At 31.0% G+C, this 22,086-nt stretch overlaps 1 protein-coding gene and 1 long non-coding RNA gene across 2 annotated transcripts; one reads left to right on the forward strand and one right to left on the reverse strand.

The window, feature by feature from the left end:
• Positions 1–299: 299 nt before the first annotated feature.
• Positions 300–1,135, reverse strand: LOC141702458 (uncharacterized). Its single transcript, XR_012567112.1, has 4 exons — positions 988–1,135; positions 793–881; positions 497–589; positions 300–398 (listed from the first exon to the last, which is right to left on the reverse strand). It is a non-coding gene; the product is annotated as an uncharacterized LOC141702458 (long non-coding RNA).
• A 4,329-nt stretch (positions 1,136–5,464) lies between these two features.
• LOC141702456 (uncharacterized) lies at positions 5,465–7,936 on the forward strand. Its single transcript, XM_074506131.1, has one exon. It carries the CDS (start codon positions 5,465–5,467, stop codon positions 7,934–7,936), a length of 2,472 nt encoding a protein of 823 aa, XP_074362232.1.
• The last annotated feature ends 14,150 nt before the right edge of the window (positions 7,937–22,086 follow it).

Raw genomic sequence — 22,086 nt, forward strand, 5'->3', positions numbered from 1 at the left:
CTCTCTTAGTGAACAGGGGATTATTAAAATATATAATTAACTACTAATATTAAATATGATACAATCAACATGCTACTAGCACTAAAGGCATACAAACAAATCCTAAGTTAAACTAGAGACCACTAATTCGAATTATACATTGTAATAGAAAAAGATAAACTATAGAAAGGCTTCATGTGTATATAATTTATTAAAATTTAACTTTTGAAACGTCAGTTCCTTATTAAAAAATACACAAATATGTGCATCAAATAGAATGGACAATTATATTAATAACTTACAATTTCCTTAGCTTTTTCTGCAACTTCATCATTTAAAAAATTACCATCTTCGTCCATCCTTGCTAGGATCCAAGTGTCCGACCGATCTACTTCCTCTGCATCTGGATGAGATTCAGTCTACATTTACATGTAAAGGATCACCTTAGTAATAACATAAACATGCTTGTAAAATTAATATGAAGCAAAAAATGTGCTTGTTATTTCATTTCACTAACCCATTCATTCTCGAGATTAGCATAACCTTTTCGAGACATTCGATGTGGATATTTACTCAGCTTCCTTCTTTCTTGTTGTTCTTTATGAATTTTCTTCATAAAAAGCAGCAATAAGGTTAGAAGATCATAACTAAGTAAATATTAAAATGAATAAAGCTAAGTAGAAATATACCAGAAACTCAGGCGACGTGCGGTCAGCAACAAATATGTCCCAGTGTGATTTTTCTATAAAAGTAAAATCTGCAGGAGGATGTGCAAAAAATTGAGGTTGATCCAGGTAAGGAAGAATGTAGTACTTGGTCAGCCGACATTTAAATTCCCTCCATTTTGCCCCGGCCGATCTGAATACCAACTTTTTTGCAGACTCAGGTACAACATAAGCCATCTACGTACATATACCAACAAATTTAAAGTTAAAATGTGCTAGTTAATGAAGAACAAATAATAAAAATAAAAGTTAAAATGATGGAAGTTATTTATATTCATTTTACCTGCACACAGTCCCAAATTTTTGTCTTTGTCTCTTTAGGAACACATTTCCAAGAATCATGCCAGATCGGGGTTTTGGTTCTTGCCAAAACTCCAATATATGATTGCATCTCTTTACCTTCTTCACCATATGGCTCTCCTTTTGCATTAAAAGACACAGTAAGTTTGATCCCTCGGATCTTGCGTTTCACAATTCGGTGCATCGTTACACAACCTCGCTTCAATAGTTTTAGTCCTTGAGTATTGTCCGGTTTGGTAACAACTTTTTCTCGTTTTCTTTTCTTTGATATTTTCTTTTGTAAGTTTTCAGAAATGGCCTTCTTCACAGTTTTTGGGGGAGAACTCAATGGAGTGGAGGTCTCGCTATTCGTGGACTTTGTCTTTCTTAAAGCCCTTAGCACACTCATTGTCCTTGGATGGGGTGAAGATCGTGTCTTTTTGAACCCATTCCTGTGAGACGCTTTCTTTTTCAAATTTCCCTTATCTGCCTTGGTCTTCTTCTTAGGAGTAGCCATAACCTATGAAGTACACAAACAAGGAATAAGTACAACATTAACATGACTGTAAACTCAATAAAACTCAAAGACATTACAGGTAAAAGAACCTAAAAACAACAAAAGAATAACCATCTGAGATATCTTAACTTTCCCACTTAAAAGCGTATTATAAATTTTACTTAAAATGACACACTTTGAGTGCCTAAACTAACCAGAGATGTACACAAACAAACATTCAACCACCAATAAAATCTAGCTTATAATCGTACAACTTACGGCATGTGAATAAAGATAAATTATCCATTTATTATAGGACAGTAGCACAGGGCACATTCAACTAACTAATCGACTGCAGAGTTATAACAAACAAACCAGTAATTTTATCTCAAAAATCAATAGAAACATGAAACAAAAAACAAGAAATTAGCACAGTTACAAGATTTCAAACAGAAATTAGCACCCTGTTAATATCCATTTGGAACAAAAAACAAGAGAATAGCAAGAACCGGGGGTTTCATCATGAGATAATTACAGTTTAAAACCAGGGGTTTCATCATCAACACTCAACACTCCACAATTGCATGCAAAATTTACATAATAAAACAAACCAAAGACACTCCACAATACCATCAAACATTGCATGCAACATTCCGCAAAGCAAAGACACTCCACAATACCATCAAACAGAGCATGCAACATTTAAATCTCATAAAATATTGAGTTAAAAATAAAAAACCCCAACATAAATTGAAGAGGGTTTTATAGTTCTAAAATAAATCAAAAAACCCCAAATAAATTGAATAGCATTTTAGAAACTTATTAAAAACATGTAAAAATCAAAAACCCCCAAATATAGATGAGGGCATTACGGTCTCTAATTGAATTAGAAACATACCAGTATAATCGAATGGAAGAAGAGGAAGAAGATTGTGTGAAGAAGAGGAAGAAGATTGTGTGAAGAAGAGGAAGAAGATTGTGTGAAGAAAATCGCCGTGAAGAAGAGTAACTGATGATGGGGAAGAAGGGGGTTGGGGAGTTATGACGAGGAGTAACTGATGGGGAAGAAGGAGGTTGGGGAGTAAAGTTTTTGGGGGATATTTCGGGGGGATACTAAAAAATAAAGGGGGGAGATGAAATTTAAAAGAGAGGGAAAATGAAAAAAATTCACTTCAAACCAACGGCCTAGATACAGATCTGGTTTAATCCAACGATCAACAAAATCTGTTATTATTTAATTTTTTTAAAACCTAAAAATCAAAAATTAAAATATATATAAATTATCCATATATTTGGAGATATAGTAACTGTTGTAAGATCAACTATCACATAACGGTTCTTACAGGATACCGTTATCGTATGCTATATTATTTAAATAGTAGTTGTGTAACGGTTTCTTACACACACCGTTGTCTCATATATTTTCCAACAAGAGTTTTTTGTCCTAAACCGTTGTCTATAATCTAAAACAAAAATAAGAATAATCTATTGTAAAACTTTTAATTTTTAAATGTTCGATGTTTGCGAGTGCACATATGTTGATAAAACATTTGACGTAATCCATAAAAGTTAAATTTTTGGTACCTTAAAAGTTCGATAATCTGATTCGAAGACTTCGATTATATCACTATAAACAAATAATAATAATAATTAAGAATATTACTATAAACAAACGTAGATTACGCTGACAGAGACGTTTGTGAATAAAAATTTATTAAACAACTAATAATTAAGGATATTAAGTTTCTCTTTGTAAAATTTTAAAATAATTAAAGATGGAGTTGTAACTAGGGTGGAGCACGGTTTGGTTTGGGACATTTTTTGGCCAAAACTGAAACTAAAACCGTATGTCCTTAATTTTAATATTTAATAAATATAAGTTGAATTTACGACTTATAAGTTGATAAGTAAGTTATGTTTCAAGATGTCAATCTAATCAAAATTCATTAATTTTAATTAGATGTTGAATTGTTGCATTATGATTTTAGTGAAAATAAATGTAAAGCTATTTTATTGAAAGCTGAAAAAGACTTTCATTCATAAGAAAAAAGAATTACTATCGTTGGGATCTGATTCTGCAGTAGAATCAGATCCCAACGATAGTAATTCTTTTTTCTTATGAATGAAAGTCTTTTTCAACTTTCAATAAAATAGTTTTACATTTATTTTCACTAAAATTATAATTCAACAATTCAACATCTAATTAAAATTAATGAATTTTGATTAGATTGACATCTTGAAACATAACTTTATAAAATAAAGTTGATGAAGAAGAAAAAATCAAAATATATTCAGAACAAAGTACGTCGTTACTAACATTCAACTTATCAGCTTATAAGTCGTAAATTCAACTTATAAGTAGGGTCGACTGATAAGGTGACTTATAAGGGGTTACGGTTACGATATAAGGATCACTAGGGGAGGAGAATTTATGATTATGCCTCCTGAGTTAGAGTATGTCCCTAAATGCGGTTTAGCTTGGTTCACTTGGTTTGCAGGCTATTGCGTGAACCCGTAGGGTTTACCCAGTGCGCACCTGAAGGGTAGCGGCTGCGGGTTACCTACAATAAAAAAAATTATTCGGGGTTAAGATAGGGTTTAAAGTATAATGTTTAGAATAATTGATGAATATGCTTAATAAGAAAGATTCAATTAATATAAAAACACATCGGAACATCTTTCTCTAGAAAAGGTATCAATATTGTATATGATAATCATATTCATATTCGAAGCACATCCATATGTTTGGATCATTGAAAGGGTGATTTAAACATCCGTATAATTGGATCGTCGAAAATATTTACAAATTTAGAAAATATCGATAAACATGGGATATCAACTCCAAAAAGTCGAACTTATCGCTAGTGAGTTATATGTAACAGTTTACAAACAACTATTTAATCTAGTGTTGGGCAATAGTTTTTCAAAAACACTATTATGTAAAACAATATATAGTTCGGAACTCCCAATTGTCGATACGATCAAGTTGTAAAAACAAATAACAAACTAAAGATAATTAGATGATTTATTTACCGATCGTTTAACACTAATAATATAAAAAATATTGAAATTGAAAATGATAATAAAGACATTCTAAACGATTCAAACTACACTAATATCTATTAAAGAACATCTTCACAATTTTTCGTGTAATATAAATTCGATATTCTTATTACCGACATACTATTTCGTTAAAATAATTTGTGATTATTTATTTTTTAATAAATTATATAATTTATTCCTCTATATTAATTTATTCAAATACATAAAATCCAAATTATTGTGGTCCTAGAGAATAAATGAATTAATATTATTCAAAATATTTTAATTTATGAGCTATGTATTTTTTATATAATAATTTAGTTGAGACTTAAACATATTATTAATTACTTTTTATTTCAGACATATATTTGTTCAGACATATGTATCTGTCGGAACAAGAACACATTTATTTACTTGGTAGTTAGGCCGTTCATCCATGTCCATGTGCTCTCAAATCCTTAATACTCTCAAATCTATGCTCAAATTCGTGCTAATACTCTCAAATCTATGCTCAAAATCGTGCTCATACCCTCAAGTCCTCAAATCTAGATATCAAATCCATGTCACATCAAGATTCCAAGACATCAAGATCTCGGGTTTTAAATTTATTTTCACACTTGAACAGGTAAGTACAGTCTTTTATGAAGTCGGGTTTATATGTACTCTCTTTTGAATTCATTTTGATGAATTCATTCTTTTGTGATTCTGAACTAGGGTTCATATTGATTTGGGGGAAATATAAAGACTTCACAATTCATTTTTAAGAAGCTATAAGGACAGGTAAGTACTTTAATTTATGCATTTGGGTTATATAAGTCCTCTGTTTTGAATTCATTTTGATGCCTTTTTTACTTCAATTAGGGTTCAGTTATAAAGATTTTGGGGAAATTTAAAGATTTCATAATTTAGTCTGAATTTGAGGTTCTATTCAGACTTTTAAAAGATGGATAGGTCATGGTTAAAAGCGGATAGAAGAACGAAAGAGTTCAAAAAAGGAGTGGAAGATTTGTTAATATTTGCATTTGAGAATGGTTATAATGCAGAAAAAATCAGTTGTCCATGTGTAAACTGCGCACATAGTAAATCATGGAGAGCGCAGATAGTTAAAAACCATCTTTTTCAAAATGGTATTGATCAAACTTATACACGTTGGATATGGCACGGGGAGAATAATTCTGTAGAAAGTTCTAATAAAACCGACACTTCGGAATCTATCAATCAAGGCACCTCAAGAATGGGTGAACGTGACGAGGACGACGACGATGATATGTCTTCTGATGAAAGTTCTGACGAAACCGACACTTCTGATTTCATTAACCATGTTAAAGGTGAACATCAGCCTCTTTATCCTGGATGTGGGAGGTACACTAAGATGAAAGTTCTGGTCCAGTTATACAACTTGAAAGTGAAGCATGGTATGTCTGATTCATGCTTCAGTGATATTCTGTTATTACTTGGCTCTTTACTTCCAGAAGGCAACAACATCCCTTCTTCCTTCAATGAAGCAAAAAAAACCTTATGTGCATTAGGAATGGGGTATGAAAAGATACACGCATGTCCGAATAATTGTCTCTTATACCGTGGCGATTTAGATGAAGAACAAACTACTTGTTGCGTATGTAAGGCCTCTAGATGGAAATTGAACAAAAAAGGAGATGAACTTGAAGGGGTCCCTGCTAAAGTTCTATGGTATTTCCCGCTGATACCAAGATTACGAAATTTATTCAATACACCTCACATTGCAAAGGACATGACGTGGCATGACACCGAGCGACAAAAGGATGGTAAAATGAGGCATCCGGCTGATTCAATAACATGGAAGGATGTCGACCAAAAATGGCCTGATTTTGCATCAGAGACTAGGAACCTTCGATTAGCTTTATCTTCCGATGGTTTCAATCCTTTTCATGGAAACCGTACTGATTACTCAAGCTGGCCTGTTTTGCTATCAATTTATAACCTTCCTCCATGGCTTTGTATGAAGAGAAGGTATATTATGCTCTGCTTGTTAATATCTGGACCGACTGAGCTTAGAAATAATATTGACGTGTTCCTTCAACCACTAATAGAAGATCTGCAAGAGTTGTGGCATGGGAAACAAATGTACGACACTTATAAGAAAGAGTTTTTCATGCTTAGGGGCATTTTATTATGGACAATAAGTGATTATCCTGCCTTAGGGAACTTGTCAGGAAATGTTATTAAAGGGTATAATGCGTGTACTATTTGTATTGATGAAACGAAAGCTACTAGGTTGGTTAATTACCGTAAGACGGTGATTATGAGGCATCGAAGATGGTTGCCCCATAATCATCCTTATAGAAGGCAGAAATCAGCTTTTGATAACACTGTGGAGAAGGGGGTCGCCCCTGTTCCATTAACCGGAGAAGAGGTTTTTCAAAGAGTACAGCATTTAAGGGCCCATGTATTTGGAAAGAAACAACGGCAACCACGATGGAAAAAAGGTGAACCTAGACCTGTTTGGAAAAAGGTTTCAATATTCTTCCAACTTGAGTATTGGGAATTTTTGCCAGTTAGGCATGTTCTCGATGTGATGCACATCGAGAAAAATATATGCGAAGCCCTTGTTGGAACTTTACTAAATATTCCGGGGAAGACAAAAGATAGGGAATCTGTTCGTCTTGATATGGCTGAAATGGGAATAAGAACGGAGCTGAGACCTAAGACTCCTGGAAAGAAAGAAAAGGTACCGTTGGCATCATGGACCTTAACGCATGCAGAAAAAAAAACAGTTTGCTCATCATTTCTTAAAATGAAGTTGGCAGATGGATTTTGTTCAAATATTAAGAATCTTGTAAACATGGAAAATCTTCGGCTTGTTGGAATGAAATCTCATGATTGTCACACGATATTGCATCATTTGCTTCCAATCTCAATTCGATCAGTATTACAAAAACAAGTCAGGTGCACAATTATTAGGTTTTGCCTTTTCTTCAAGGAAATTTGCAGTAAAGTGATCAATGTAGACAAGTTGGAAAAAATGCAGAGTGAGTTAGTGGAAACATTGTGCCAGCTTGAAAAGCACTTTCCCCCTTCGTTCTTTGATGTGATGATCCATCTCTCAGTTCATCTCGTGAGAGAGGTTAAACTTTGTGGGCCAATATTCCTTCGTTGGATGTATCCCTTCGAGAGATATCTAAAAGCGTTTAAAGGATATGTACGGAACCCGGCTCATCCCGAAGGGTGTATTGCTGAGGCATACGTTGCCAAAGAGGCGGTGGAGTGTTTGGTGAATTTTGAAAAATCTACCGTAGGAGTGTCAAATGCAAAGTATGAGCAGAATGCAAGACCTCTATCTGGTGCGACATTGATAAAGCCGAGCGATGAGGACTTGCATCTAGCACATTTGTGTTTTCTCCAAAATACAACTAACATTAGACCATATTTTGAGTAAGTTAGTGATATTTAAGTGTGTGTTATTTCATTATTTTTTGCACTTTGATTAATATACTAAAGAAAGTGATTTTTCTCGCAGCGAGCATATGGCATCTTTGATGACAAGATACCAACAACATGAAAATGATGAAGTCTGGCTTAAAAACAAGCAAAATGCAGAATTTCATAAATGGTTCAAGAAAAAGGTATAATTGTTACTTGAATAAAAACATCATAAATAGGCCTAGTTTATATTTTTTCCTGGTAAATGTATTTGTTATTTGTTTATTTAAGCAAACATCATAATTAATATTTATCAATTTGTTTTAAATAGATTCAATCAGAATTGTTGGATGACCATAACAACATACCTGAGGAGATAAGGTGGATTGCTGAAGGGCCCAACAAGAATGTCCCTACATTTAGCGGATATAGAATCAATGGTGTTACGTTTAGCACCAAGGAGCGTGATGACACTCGACAAGTTCAGTGTAGTGGTGTCTGTGTCGTTGCAGATACAATGCTTGTACAGGGTAAGGAGAAGAATATTGAACATACTTCACAGACCTACTATGGAGTTATAACAAGTATATGGGAGTTGGACTATAACAAATTTAGAGTCCCAATATTTCGTTGTAATTGGGTAGATATGAACCAGGGGGTTAAGGTAGATGACTTGGGATATACAATTGTTAATTTAAACAAATTAGGTTTTGTAAATGATCCGTTCGTGCTAGGGAAACATGTTAAGCAGGTTTGTTACATTGATGATCCTCTTGAAAAACATTGGTATGTCGTGTTGAAATTACCGGAAAAGAACTGTTATGAACAATGTGACGATGAAAATGATGGATCAGTAGAAATAGAACTTGAGAATGAGCTGCACTTGCCAATGTTTCCCAATGTTGACGAACTTGATGAGGAAAAAGCTAGTTATATGCGGGACGAAGATGAATGGATTCAACTCCCATGATGGTAAAAATTACATTCTTTTAAGTTAAATTGTCTAGAAAATTACCCCAGCATGAGTTACCTCTCTGCCTTCTATAATTTATATATTCGTAAATCTTTTTTTATTTCTCGAATTATTATTTGCCAAAATTTGATAATTTTAATTAATCAGTGTCAATTACGATTACTGTTTTAATATATATGAAGTTAGCAGTTTTTTTAATTTTTATAAATGATTTATCATACTGGAATTTGTCATTTTCTAATTTATCGCTCCCTTTTTTCTTGATTGTTTGGACTGTCTGGCATTTATATGTTGGATTCAGTGTCATCTAATTATTGGACAGTAGTGTTGATGGGCCATAAACCCTGTTAATCTTAAATTTGTAACCATGTTCAGTTTTTTTATTTTTCTTTCAGTGACCAATGTGATTATTGATCCGGATTTCATTGTTTCCCGTTTTTGCCCATTTTCGTGGAAAAGCCTGTTTGATTGAATTATTGGTTTTATGGACATGCCTAATTAAAACTGTTGGTCGCTTGTCAAGGTTTTGGTTGGAATTCTGATCGAATAAGGTGTTCATATATGATACCCTGCTTCTTCTCTGCCAACAACTTGTTACTGGGGGTGGAGGGTTACCAGCACCTTCTTCCACTGTCTTCAGCTGGAGGAATTTGGTCCAAGTCAACTGGTGACGATTAAAAAACGGGAACTTACTGCCAATGAAAAGACCCTGCTCTAGCTGCAGAAAAAGTCAAGAACACGGGTATTAGAAAGACACAGCGAGGAAGAAAATACTCAGTAATCATCTAACATCAACTCATCAAGTTTCTTCAAGAAATACTCTTGATATTTTACTTATTTATGAACTTTTATCAATTTGCTTACCTGGAATACATTTCTTTCACCCACAATTGCTCCATTGACAAACTTTGTGTTGTCTCTTGTTATATTAGCCTGTAAGAATGCCATTCGGTCAATGCCAGTGCCACTGAGGGTTGTCGGAGGTCCATCAGCACTTACGCCTCCACTTGGCAACACCCTTTGCTCAGCTGGACATATATTACTACTTTCATCTCGTGTTGTTATCTCTTCCATCACAATTCCATAAGTGAACTTGCTTTGACGAGTGAAATTCTGCAATAAGTAATTATTTGTTGGGTGTGATAAGTAAGCTTACATAACATCTTAATAAGTAATTTGGTTTGTGAATTATCCAATTGAAATTAGTTGTTGACTTGAGGAAATATTCTGATTTGCCAACTTGATTGAGGGTTTTTTGCTAGTCTATATTGGTTGGATGATATTTTGTTAGGTAGTCATTGGTTGGCTACTTTTGGATTAATTTTCTGGGGATTTAATATATATACAACTCATTTTTTTCATTTTAACATTACTCAGAGACAACAGTTTATAGATAATCTATTAAACCATCTTCTACCTAGAGTTTAGACAACATGCATGAAGAACCAAACCATTGTGTGTTTAAGTTTCTAACAAGTTTTTTACATCTCAAACCGTTGTCTATTAGTTGATAGATGAAAAAAGTAAACTGCTGAGTTGTTAAAATTTTGTGGGAGATTAAATTAAAATAGGAGGGAGAATGAAAAATAAATAATTCAAAACAACCTCTAAAAGTATCTTTTAAAGTGTGGTGTTTAGACAACGCGTTATAAATCCGTCGTGTAAATCTTATAAATATAATGCTTTAAAACACCATTATCTGTGGCCTTTCCTTTTAACAATGGTATAAACGCACAGTTGTTTGATTTTTAATGAGACAAGGGTAAGAATAAGCACTTGTCCAAATTACACAACATAAGCAGCAAAACCATCGTCTTAATCTGATAAATGGTTGTTATTTAACAACAGTTCTAGCGTGTTGTCTTAGTATTCTAAGACAACCTTTTAGTTTGCACACTGTTGTCTGATTCCATGGGAGGGCATAACAAAGACAACAGTTTTTGAACTAATAGATAACTATTGTCTGTCCTTAAGCTCACACAACTTTTTTTTTTCAAAATCATTTCACCGTTGTTGTATTTTTTAGGACAACGGTATTTTTTTTAACCGTTGTCTTTCAACCGTTGTCTGATTGCATTTTTCTTGTAGTGAATGCCACATCATCAGTAGATCCCACAACACACCACGTTAGACTCGGGGTCACCCACCACCATATAGGACTTCATACGTTAGGACTTCACACGTAAGCATCTGGGTCCCATAACTGCCATCTCATTAGTATGGGCCCACAGATGGGTTCCACATATATTCGGCATAATAGAATGACATGGCATGTATGGGGCCCACCTTGTGTCATGTCATCGGCAGGTCCCACATCAGTGCCACGTAAGTAATGGGCCCACAACTTCGACATTATATGTGGGACCCTGACAGCCAATCAGTAGTGACTCTCACATTGGCACGTCATCAATCAGCCCACAGTCTCATGCAAACACTAAAATTCTAGTTGAGGCAACATCATATATTATGTAATACAATAATACTTTTGTAAATTCAATATTAAAAATTATAAATGCAACACTTTTAATAAAAAAAAAATACTATAATGGAATTAACCCCTGCATTTACAAAAAAAAACCTTAAGTTTGTATTAATAACTCACTTAACTTTAGATAATAGTTAACTTTTTGATTGTTAAGTTCTTTAAGAAAATAGTTACAGGACACCAAAGCCGATTTGTGATTAAATGCTAGACTTTTAATATTTCGAATTCATGGTGCCACTTTTAATTCAAAATTAATTTGAAATATAAGATATCTTATTTTAATTATAAAATTATAAAAGCAATTATCTGTAACTATTTTTTTGTAATCGTTGAGATTAACTTTAAGATTTTTTTAATAAATATGGGTTGCATAGGAATATTTGTGATGGATGTGAATATATAGATTTTGCTAGTACCCGTCAAATATAACTTATCTTTTTAATAAAGTTAAATATCCTCGTCAACTATCACGTAATTTTAGAAAATTGTTTAAAATTCTTATTGAATAATCAGTTACCACAATAATCTTGTTTGAAATTGTTATTAAATATTGAGTTACAAGAATAATCTATAAAATCTTATAAAATCTGCCATGTGTTTGGATGTTTGTAAATAAGACTGCCCCTTAGGTTTCCCATATTTTATATTTCTTACCCTTGGTTAGCCTACAACATTAATACATATTTGATTAATTAGGTGCACTGAAAATTATATTAAACATGACATCAGTACATTCTAGAACCTTCATAAAGGATTTTTACTTATTGGGATTTTGACTCCTTTAAGATATCGTCTTTAATTATCACATAAATTTATATAATTGTTAAATTTGAATCAAATATTCATTTAATGTAATAATGCTAAAAATCTTATGAAATTGAAAATAAATATATAAATTTGCAAGTGAAACATTTCTGGTCTATCTATAAATTATTTACCACATATCCTCAATTTTCATGCACTACAAAACTTAAAACCACCCCGTATTTCTTGTCATGAAATTATAAAGAGATAGAACTTTATATAAACAAAGATGTATATATCTTTGCTCACATGATAACAAAATGGCTTTTTATAAATTATGTATAGTGTTTATAAATAAGGAAAAAAACACTTTTTATATTTGTCTCCATTTGATCAAAATATTATTACTTGATCAGAAGGATTTCTAAAACCTTAATCGCATTTTCTTTTTCTTTTTTGTAGGAACTCTTCATTTACTCGAAATTTTCTAAACAATGAAGAAAATGCTCCAATACTCTCTTAACCTTGCTTAAATTAAAGAGTAATTACTTCTCAATTTTCTTTAATGTTGAGTAAATACATATAGAATGACTTAATATACATTTATTACTATTACATAAGTTTCTTCTTTGTGATTTTCTAGTCTTTACTACACATCTATATTGTGACTTTATTGGCATATAATACTTTTTTTTATCAAAATGTATATGGACAGATTGATCATATTTTTAATTACTTATATGTGTTTGTTTAATGTTTAACAATATAGGTCCCATTATTGAGGTTACAACAATATCAGATGAAATTTCAATATCTACAACAAGGAACGAGAGAGGTATATAATATACCGTCAACTTAGTTAAGTCCATCACCATCAAACAAGGGCTCTTGGAGATCATGATCAACAAGCATTAATCTAGAAAACATGGTGAAAAGAAAAAGAAATTAAGCTATTCTAGGTATTATGTGAAGTATTAGAGCATTTGTTTATATATGTTTATAGGATTTTATTCTCATGTTTATAGTAATTTATAAATAATTGAATATTACTAACTAGAGTTTAATACTTTATGACAGGAAATAAAGATTTTCTAAAGTGAGAAGGAATGAGAAAATTCCGATTTATTGCGGTACATGCAAATAAAACAATGCCTCACCCATAACTCAAGTTCTAAAATATTACTTCCATTTTCTTGAAAATCATTAAAACTCTTTATTTTATTAGGTTTTAGAGATATTATAGAGAAGAATCGTAATATATTGTATTATAGAATAGAATATAATTAGATAGTCGTACTCTTGAGAGGCACTTGGAGAATATAAAAAGCAGCGAAGAGATTCGTCCCGATTTCGAAATAAATTATAAAGTTGTATTTTTTATGCTTGAACTCTTATGTTAATTGTTTACAATGTTAATGTAAGTTTGTTTTATCATCTCATGACTAGCTAATCCGTTTATCCAACGGTAATGTAATTTTTAGGCTTGTTGTGTTTGTTTAGTTGTAATATGTTTTTATTATGATGGCTAATGTGTCATTGAGAGCTTAACCCAATCAAGGGAATCGCGAATATTTTGATTGTACTTGTAAAATAACGAATCATGAGTCGTGAACCTTTAGTTGTGTCCATAAGAATTATAACGGTAACATCCCACATTGGTAGATATAAAAGCACTAGGTTATGTCTGGTATATATTCGACCCCGGGCTTTGATGTTAAAAATGGTATTAGAGCTCTACCATCCGTAATTGCAGAGGCATTGCCCAGGTTCCGTATGTGTGTGCGGGTAAGAAGAAGAATTTAGCCTGATCTAAAAAGAGGTGGTATTTGTAACATCCTTTATAGATTCAAGTAAAAAAACTAATGTGTACCAAATTGATTACTTTTTCGCACCGGCCTAGGTGGAGTGTCGAGTCTCGTATGCATTGAGTTGTCGATTTGGATGTTGGAAAAGGAGAAGAATTGTAATTTTTATAAATGATTTGATAGACATATATTAAGTATTAGATCCGGAGATGATATGAGAGTTGTGACACTCATAATTCTTGTCTTTTAATAGTGTATAGTTGAGCTCTCATAGTTGTAAGCACAATAATATACTAGCGTGTAACCCGTGCCATGCACAGCGTGATTATAATATAATATTATTATTTATATGATAAATTTTATAAAAATAAAAAAATATAAAAGATAATTAAATAAAATATAATAACTATGTAATATAGAAACTAATAATACATATATTATTTATATTATATTTTTTATATTATACTTTTGACGGATATTTAAAATATTAAGATTTAGAATATTATTCATAATGAATGTAACGATTGTCATATATTTATTTTAAAATTTAATAATACCATCACTTGTCAATACTATATTATAAAATCAAAATATATTAAAAATGTCATATAACTACTCTTATTTTTATATGTACATCATTAATTCTTTATTTTAAAACTAAAATTTTAGTGTACAAACCAAAATTCAAATTTTTTTTACATCAAAAATATCATATTTTTAGTTATCGGCGCTTTTAAATATAAGAAATTTTATTTCAACATAAGGAATCCTATTTCATGCTGGCTCATCTAACTAAGACCGTAAGAGAATGTATATTTTATGTTTTTACCAATTTCAGGTATTTTTAATTTAATTTTTAAATAAAGTTTTTATGACCAGATGATGTGTATTAAGTATTAAGAATTAATTGATTGTGATATTATTTGGTCTCCCACTCGGAGAGAATTATAATTTGAATTCATTTTAGAAGAGTCAAAATATATGTTTTTCTTATTTTTAATATTAATAATGTTTTTGAAAGTCTTGTTAACTATTTTTTAGGAGGTATTAACCAAACAGCCGATCACAAGGACGGACCTAACCCATGGCTAGGGTTGGCTCCTAGCTAGATGAAATTTTATAGGCCCATTAAAATCCTATATATGATTCCAGCCAGCTATATCTCGGGCTACACTACTGCAAACAAAAAAAGAGGTATTTTTATGAGGCAGTATCATATTGTTCATCAATCATCCTAGAATCCACTTTTGCTCTTTAACTATGTAACTTATTTATTTATTTATTTGATAAGCTGGGTTGATTGATTTATTTTGTTCCTTTTTTTGAAGTTATGAAGTTTTCTTTTTATTTATAATTAAATCTAATGCAAGTGATTGAATGTGAGTACCAATATACGGTTAAATTAAATATGTGTATCTTTTAATTTTAATGCACTTAATTAGTGTTAGGTCAAATATTTATTTATATTCTGAGTAAATTTTGCTTTAATTTTTCAGCGTAAATTAATACTTTATTACCTATTTTTCTTGAACTCTTTACTTTACTTTACATGTATATGCTAGTTTGCTCCCTTATCTTTATATAGGATTGACAAAAAAAATTTGCACTAGCAGCAGTAGGTTTAGAATATCCTGGGTCCCCTGCCTATTACCTTAAAGTATCATATAACATATGTGATGTATGGTTGAATTTTATTACTTATTATCATATTATTATTATTATTATTATTATTATTATTATTATTATTATTATTATTATATTTAGTTTTTATTATAAAAGGTAATTATGAAACAAAATAAATAAGTTTTTGAAATTATGATATTATTTTTAATGTAAATTATTTTATATTATTTTGTTCAAATTTATTTCATAATTTATCCAAATATGTTTTTGATATAATTAAATGGCCAATAAAGTAGGTTTTCAATAGCTAGTGATGTGACAACTACCTGCAAGTATGCTGAGTGTGGGAACTTTGGGTGGACTAATGGATGTATAGCTTGTCTATATAACATTTTTTAAATTAATTATATATATTTTTAGTCTGCACCATGAACTAAAAGTGATTTTTGCTGAGAAGGAGGGACATACATTGAGTCATCGTACTTTGTAGAGTAGAATTTTATTTTTATTTTTTAATGTAAAAGGCAGATTTTTTGGAAAATGTTAACCAATCAACCAAATAGAACTATATTTTGCTTATAATAGTATAGTATAGTATATATAGATTGATATTAGTTTTTTAAATATATTTTTTAATTTTTTTGATTTATTAATTATATTTTTGTATTATAATTTGAATTACTAAAATTAATTTTGAACGTGTTTAGTTTCCTACAAAAAATATAAGAAAGTGTACGAGTGCAATTAGATATTAAGTTGGATAAGAATTCATATAATTTGTAGTTATATTAGATACTTGAATTTTTTTTAAACTTTATTTTGGAACGTGTTAGTGTACTTTTTACCAAGGTGTTAACCAATAGATTAAACGAAATCGTGTTTCGCTTATAATGATATATTATAGATTTTGGGAGACGAATTAGTAGAATTTTTTTTAACAGAGAAAAACAAAATTAGTCATTCATCTGATTGAAAACTCTAATTTTATAAATTTTTTATCTCATATTTATTGTTCAATTTTTATTTGTTTAATAGATTAAGAAGTTTATAATCACACAAAACACAAAACTATTTCTCCACACACTTCTGTTAGATGTAAAAAAATTGAAATTGGTGTTGATGTACTCTAAAGCATATATCTAATATATGCATGAACTTGGTTGTGTCAATAGTTGGTTATATTTTAAATAAAAAAAATCTGCCATAGGTATTCTTTAATGGTTAAATATAAGGTGTCATCGTCACAGGTGTTAATACACATATTATGACAAACCTCGTCAAATTCTCAATCTTTTTCGAAAATCGTGTCGAATAAGCTCTACTGTTCCAAATGTAACCAATTTGTGCAACGACTAGCCGCCACAAGTTCCCAAAATATCATGATTTGCTCGTGCACATAATAGTAGTACTTTTCCTTCTAAACTGAACCGAAGTTCCAATTCTTATCGATGTTGGACCGGGGTGTTACAAACTCCCCCTCTTAAACACATGAGGTTCCCATCACGCCAAACAAACAGCCCAGAGGTCCACAAATAGCCCATAGGTCCAAGTCGTACCTCTCTAGCCATTGTGGCCACCTCCGTATCTCTATCCATTGTAAGATAATACAACCAGCCTCCGACAACTTTATGCATCAAAACTTCGAGAGCGTATGTGAAAACCCAAATTTTGAGTCTTTTTCAAGTACCATGTCAAGTTATGATTCTGAGTTCAAAATTAGTCCAAGCCTAGTGTACCAAATGCATACAACTTGAGTAACGATTATCCCACCACATGCCCGAACAGATCATAATTTGTTGGTACATATGGTAGTAGTATTTATCCTTATAAAGTGAACATAAGTTTCAATTCTTATCCAGGTTGACTAGGGTGTTAAACATATATATTAAAGTGTGAAGAAATTAGATTAGACATCATTTGTATATGAAAAAAGTTTGAACATTCCTCTTCTTATATACTCCATTTCTATTTCTATACATACACGATTAATAAAATAGTTTTATGCTAGCTAGTTATGTCTAAACTTGAATAAGAAGAGGATGCTTGTGTTTTTGTATATAATAAAATGTTAATATATATACATGTCTATGTGTTTATTTTGGTTCTAAATTACATAATTCTAAGTCTATTGGTGATAAATTTAGTGATTCTAGCTCTGCTATTTATAGAGGAGCATTAATTCAAAGCAATGATTGAGAAACTAGGGAACCACACATTAAGGTTTTGGAATATGGAATTGTGTAGCTACAAAGAGCATACTACCTTTTTGTCAACAATTTCTAATATATATCTCAACATAAAAAATCTTTTATGCCAATTTCCCATGTATTTTTTTATGTATGGAAAACATGTATAGGATTCAGGTTTATACTAGAAAATGATTATATAAATCATGTCACACATAATTGCAGAAAATAAAATTAGGCTCTTCAAAATTTTCTTTGGTGATAAATCTAAATTAATGAATTTGGGTTTTTTACCTTATTTTCTAATTACCAAAAATGGTAGAAAACATAGTTTCAATTTGGTACAATAATTAATGCATAGTAAATACTTAGAGTTCAAATTTTTATATTACTTCACAAAATTGTAAAGATGTAATTAAAATTAATTTTACGGAATATGTCAAAAATAGTCATGTTTTTAACTTATTTATCAAAATACTATTAATGTTGTATACCTGGGTGTAGAGAAAGTTTTTTCAAATTGCATAGAGGTTGCAAAAATTGCAGAGGAGGTAACTTGAAGTTGCATATCACGCTGCAAATGTTTATTTTCTCCAATACGCGTATTTTTGAAAAACCCTGTTAATTTTAATAGTTATATATAAATACATATATTTATTTACATATTGAAAAAATAAATTAATCTATTTTAACTATATTTACGATGTACATTAAAATGTGTATACAAGTTGAACAACTAATAGTAACATGTTGTGTATATACTCTTTCTTAATATGATTTGTTTTTAAATAAAAGTAGAGTGCAATCTAATTCCAAAAAGAAAATAACATGATTCATGATAGGTTAAAAGGGATGAGTGTTGTTACCATATTTCTTACTTTTATTTCCAAATACATTTATAGATGCCTTTCAGTTTTTCCTTGTCTTGGAAATTTTATCATCTAAGTAAGTACATTTAGTTCAGAGACCTTTTGAACAAAGATAATATCAAAATAATTATGTGGGTTTTTTATGGTTTTGAAATAATAATCCTTTAACAACTTAAAAATGAGTATGTGTGTTTTCATAGTTTTATATCAAAATCTTATCCTCACTTGTCATAACTTGAGAAAGAAACATACACCTGGTGTTTAACATTTCACATGTAAAAAATTTAGCTGATGGTTTGATGGTCCAAGTAGACACTGTAATTTGAGTGTTATTATAGTAGACACTCTAATTTGACTGTTATTATAGTAGACACTGTAATTTGAGTGTTATTATAGTCTATACATGTTAATCATTTTGATATATTTTCAACTATCATGCATAAAATCATGTGTTATAGGAATTTGGGGTAACATATCACAACCTAATAAATCACTATGCATATATATATGAGCTTTTATTCAATATTTAAGAATATTTTTAACTCATATAAATAGAGTATCCATATCAATTAGGGTGTTAAGTGATCATTACAATCAACGGCCACTTTGTTGTTTCTAACATATTTATTCCCCTCCATTTGGTTCGCTATTGCACCCATTATACATCTATCAAAGAACCTGTGTAGGGCCTTATATGATCTTAAAAGTTGTTGCAAACATTCAGTAACAACATTTGAGAGAGTTTCAATAATATGATGGCAAAAATTAAGCAAAAACATCTTTGAAAATTTGTATAAATGTATGGGTAACTTGTAATGAGGTTTTTTACAATAGAACAAATGATTTTGTTGGTTGGTATTGTGGAGATTTGATTCCCAATACCAAGATTGCTAGACCAGGTGCGGAAAAAAAATAGAGGAGTTTAGAGTATGATAAAAATGTTGCGGGAAAGGTTTATGAAGTTACAAGCATCCATTCTTATATTTTCATAATTAATCATGAGAAAAAAGTTGTAGTTATTTGGTTCTCTATAACAAATCAGACAGTTTGCTCTAGTAAATATTTGAACCATAATAGAGTGACTTGTAATATATCCATGTTATTAATTTTATCCGGACCAAATACGGGGTCAGAGGATTTGGTCGTCACTATAAAATCTCAATCCAAATTAATTTGTTTAATCAATAACTAAATGCCAGCGGAAGATATTTATCATTTATGACCCCAAACTAATCCAAGATCTTTTAAGGTTACAGTTCTAGAAACAAGATATCCAAATTCCATAAATAAAATTTTCACTTCCTTTTAAAACTCTTTTTAATAAATTCCAACTCAAAACTAAACCCACTAGTATAACTTTAAAATGAAGTATACTAGGCCCAAATAATATACACAACTATAATATAATATAATATAAACCACTTTACACAATAAAACTTACACTAGTCCGCAAACCCTGGAACAACCACCTTCCAAAAGCTTATTCCTTGCTTTCTTGAATTACGCAGCTAAACAACACAAGCTAATCCTCACTGGAGGTTAAATTTGAAAACAGGCAAGTATGAGCGAAAGAAATGCTCAGCAAGTTCATTATAGCATATATAAAGTCTTTTGATATAAAAACCAACATCCGCAATAGAGCAGAACATTTAAAATCATAATTGCTGAATCAAAAAATTTATTAAAGAATCGGATAACTGTTTCTCGCTGTATTCAAAACCCTTTTTGATATTTTCGAGCGAAATGCTTCAGCAATACTTTGAATCTTGACGAGAATAAAACTCGTAAAACAGTGTTTACGGAAATTTCGTAAACAACAATAACAAGAAACAATGATTATAACCGAACTCTTGACGATAATACTTATTTTGTTGTCAATACGACATTTGATGCTCACAACATTCCATATTGAAGTCAACATCAATCATCTATACTAATACCACCTTTGATATTTAACAATAAACTAAGTATCCACATAAATCAGAACTGAATCAAATCCTTAGTTCACTTTTAATCCAAAACAGAATCAGTTGATAAATCATTTATTCTATGATTATCAAAACCATAAAGAAATTTAGATATCAATTTAGATTGGAACCAATAACATTTCATGTTGTTCCCGATGATCAGTCGCGAAACAACACCGGTATCCCGCAACCATACCGTAAATATAGGTACTACCCATATCCCGAAGACATACGGTACCTATAGGGTGCAAGAAAAGGCATAACTAGCCTTGAAAGATATTACAGTTGGACCGATATCTCGATCACCTACGCTGTAACCAGTAACCAGTAACCATTCCAATCTTAAAAACCTTTTTATTGAAAAAGGAGCCAAATCCTTTTACATCCTAAATAATTTTTATTCCCCCAATCACTTGGGTAGGAATTCATCCAACAAAATCATCTTTCTCAAAATCCAACATATTTATAAATCCAGTAATTTGATAAGTAAAACATTTAACTATTCTGAACATAGAATAGCAGAGGGTACTTGCATAAATAGAATTATTTAATTCAGCGATATATAAAACATTTATCTATTCTGAACTGAGAATAGGAAAAGCAATACTTCCATGATAAGATTTAAAATAAATATCAGTTGAACAATAAGTGATGATAGGGATACTTGCCTTTGGGTTTTTAGCAGTTAGTCACACTCGCAAAGACACATCTATTCTGACATTCTGTCTCAAAGCATCACTGTCCTGCTTTTCAGCACTTTATTGATATGCTGCTCCTGCGATTGCGAGAAACCAGATATCCAATGCCATTCCATCTTACTATTTATCCATCGTCTTCTCCCGATCAACTCGAGAGATCCGCATCTATAATTAAAAAATCACACTTTAATCATCTAATCGATAATTACTAAAACGAACTGCGCGTCAACACCTATCTTCTACCCATAAGATAGCCCACACATAAATATAACAGACAAATACAGGACTCTTGATCCACATACACATATAATTCACATAGCACATAAGCACATAACTCATGTATCACATAATTCATATCATATATGACTTGGTTCCTCAAAAGGTTTGACTCAATACGTTTAAAACTGAAATCGGGTCAATAACAGTATTTGTCGATCAAAAATCGACTCAGAAATATTCGTAAAATAAGCGAACTTTCAAAACAAAATAATTTGGGTCTCAAAAGTATTTTCAATGAAAGCGGAATATTTTTCTGAGTCCGTACGCTTTCATTTCGTATTAAACGGACGAACGGTTGATTTATTATGAATATTTGAACATTTTTTGGAATTAAAACATGGTCTCCAAATCATTTAATAATTAAATAATACGGCTCCAACACCCGAAAATATTTTTATAATAATTATTGAGCCTGGAAAATAATTTAAAATAATATTTTAAAGCTCGAACAATTTTTCAGAATTTTTAAATCAATTTAAAATAATTAAATTTAATTAATTAATCAATTAATATTTAAATTAATTGAATAACTAAATA

This window comes from Apium graveolens, unplaced genomic scaffold, assembly GCF_009905375.1.
Source record: "Apium graveolens cultivar Ventura unplaced genomic scaffold, ASM990537v1 ctg5181, whole genome shotgun sequence".
In the NCBI taxonomy this organism is placed as follows: domain Eukaryota; kingdom Viridiplantae; phylum Streptophyta; class Magnoliopsida; order Apiales; family Apiaceae; genus Apium; species Apium graveolens.

Coding starts and splice junctions, on each gene's coding strand:
- LOC141702456 (XM_074506131.1), top strand. CDS start 5,465: ATGGATAGGTCATGGTTAAAAGCGGATAGAAGAACGAAAGAGTTCAAA.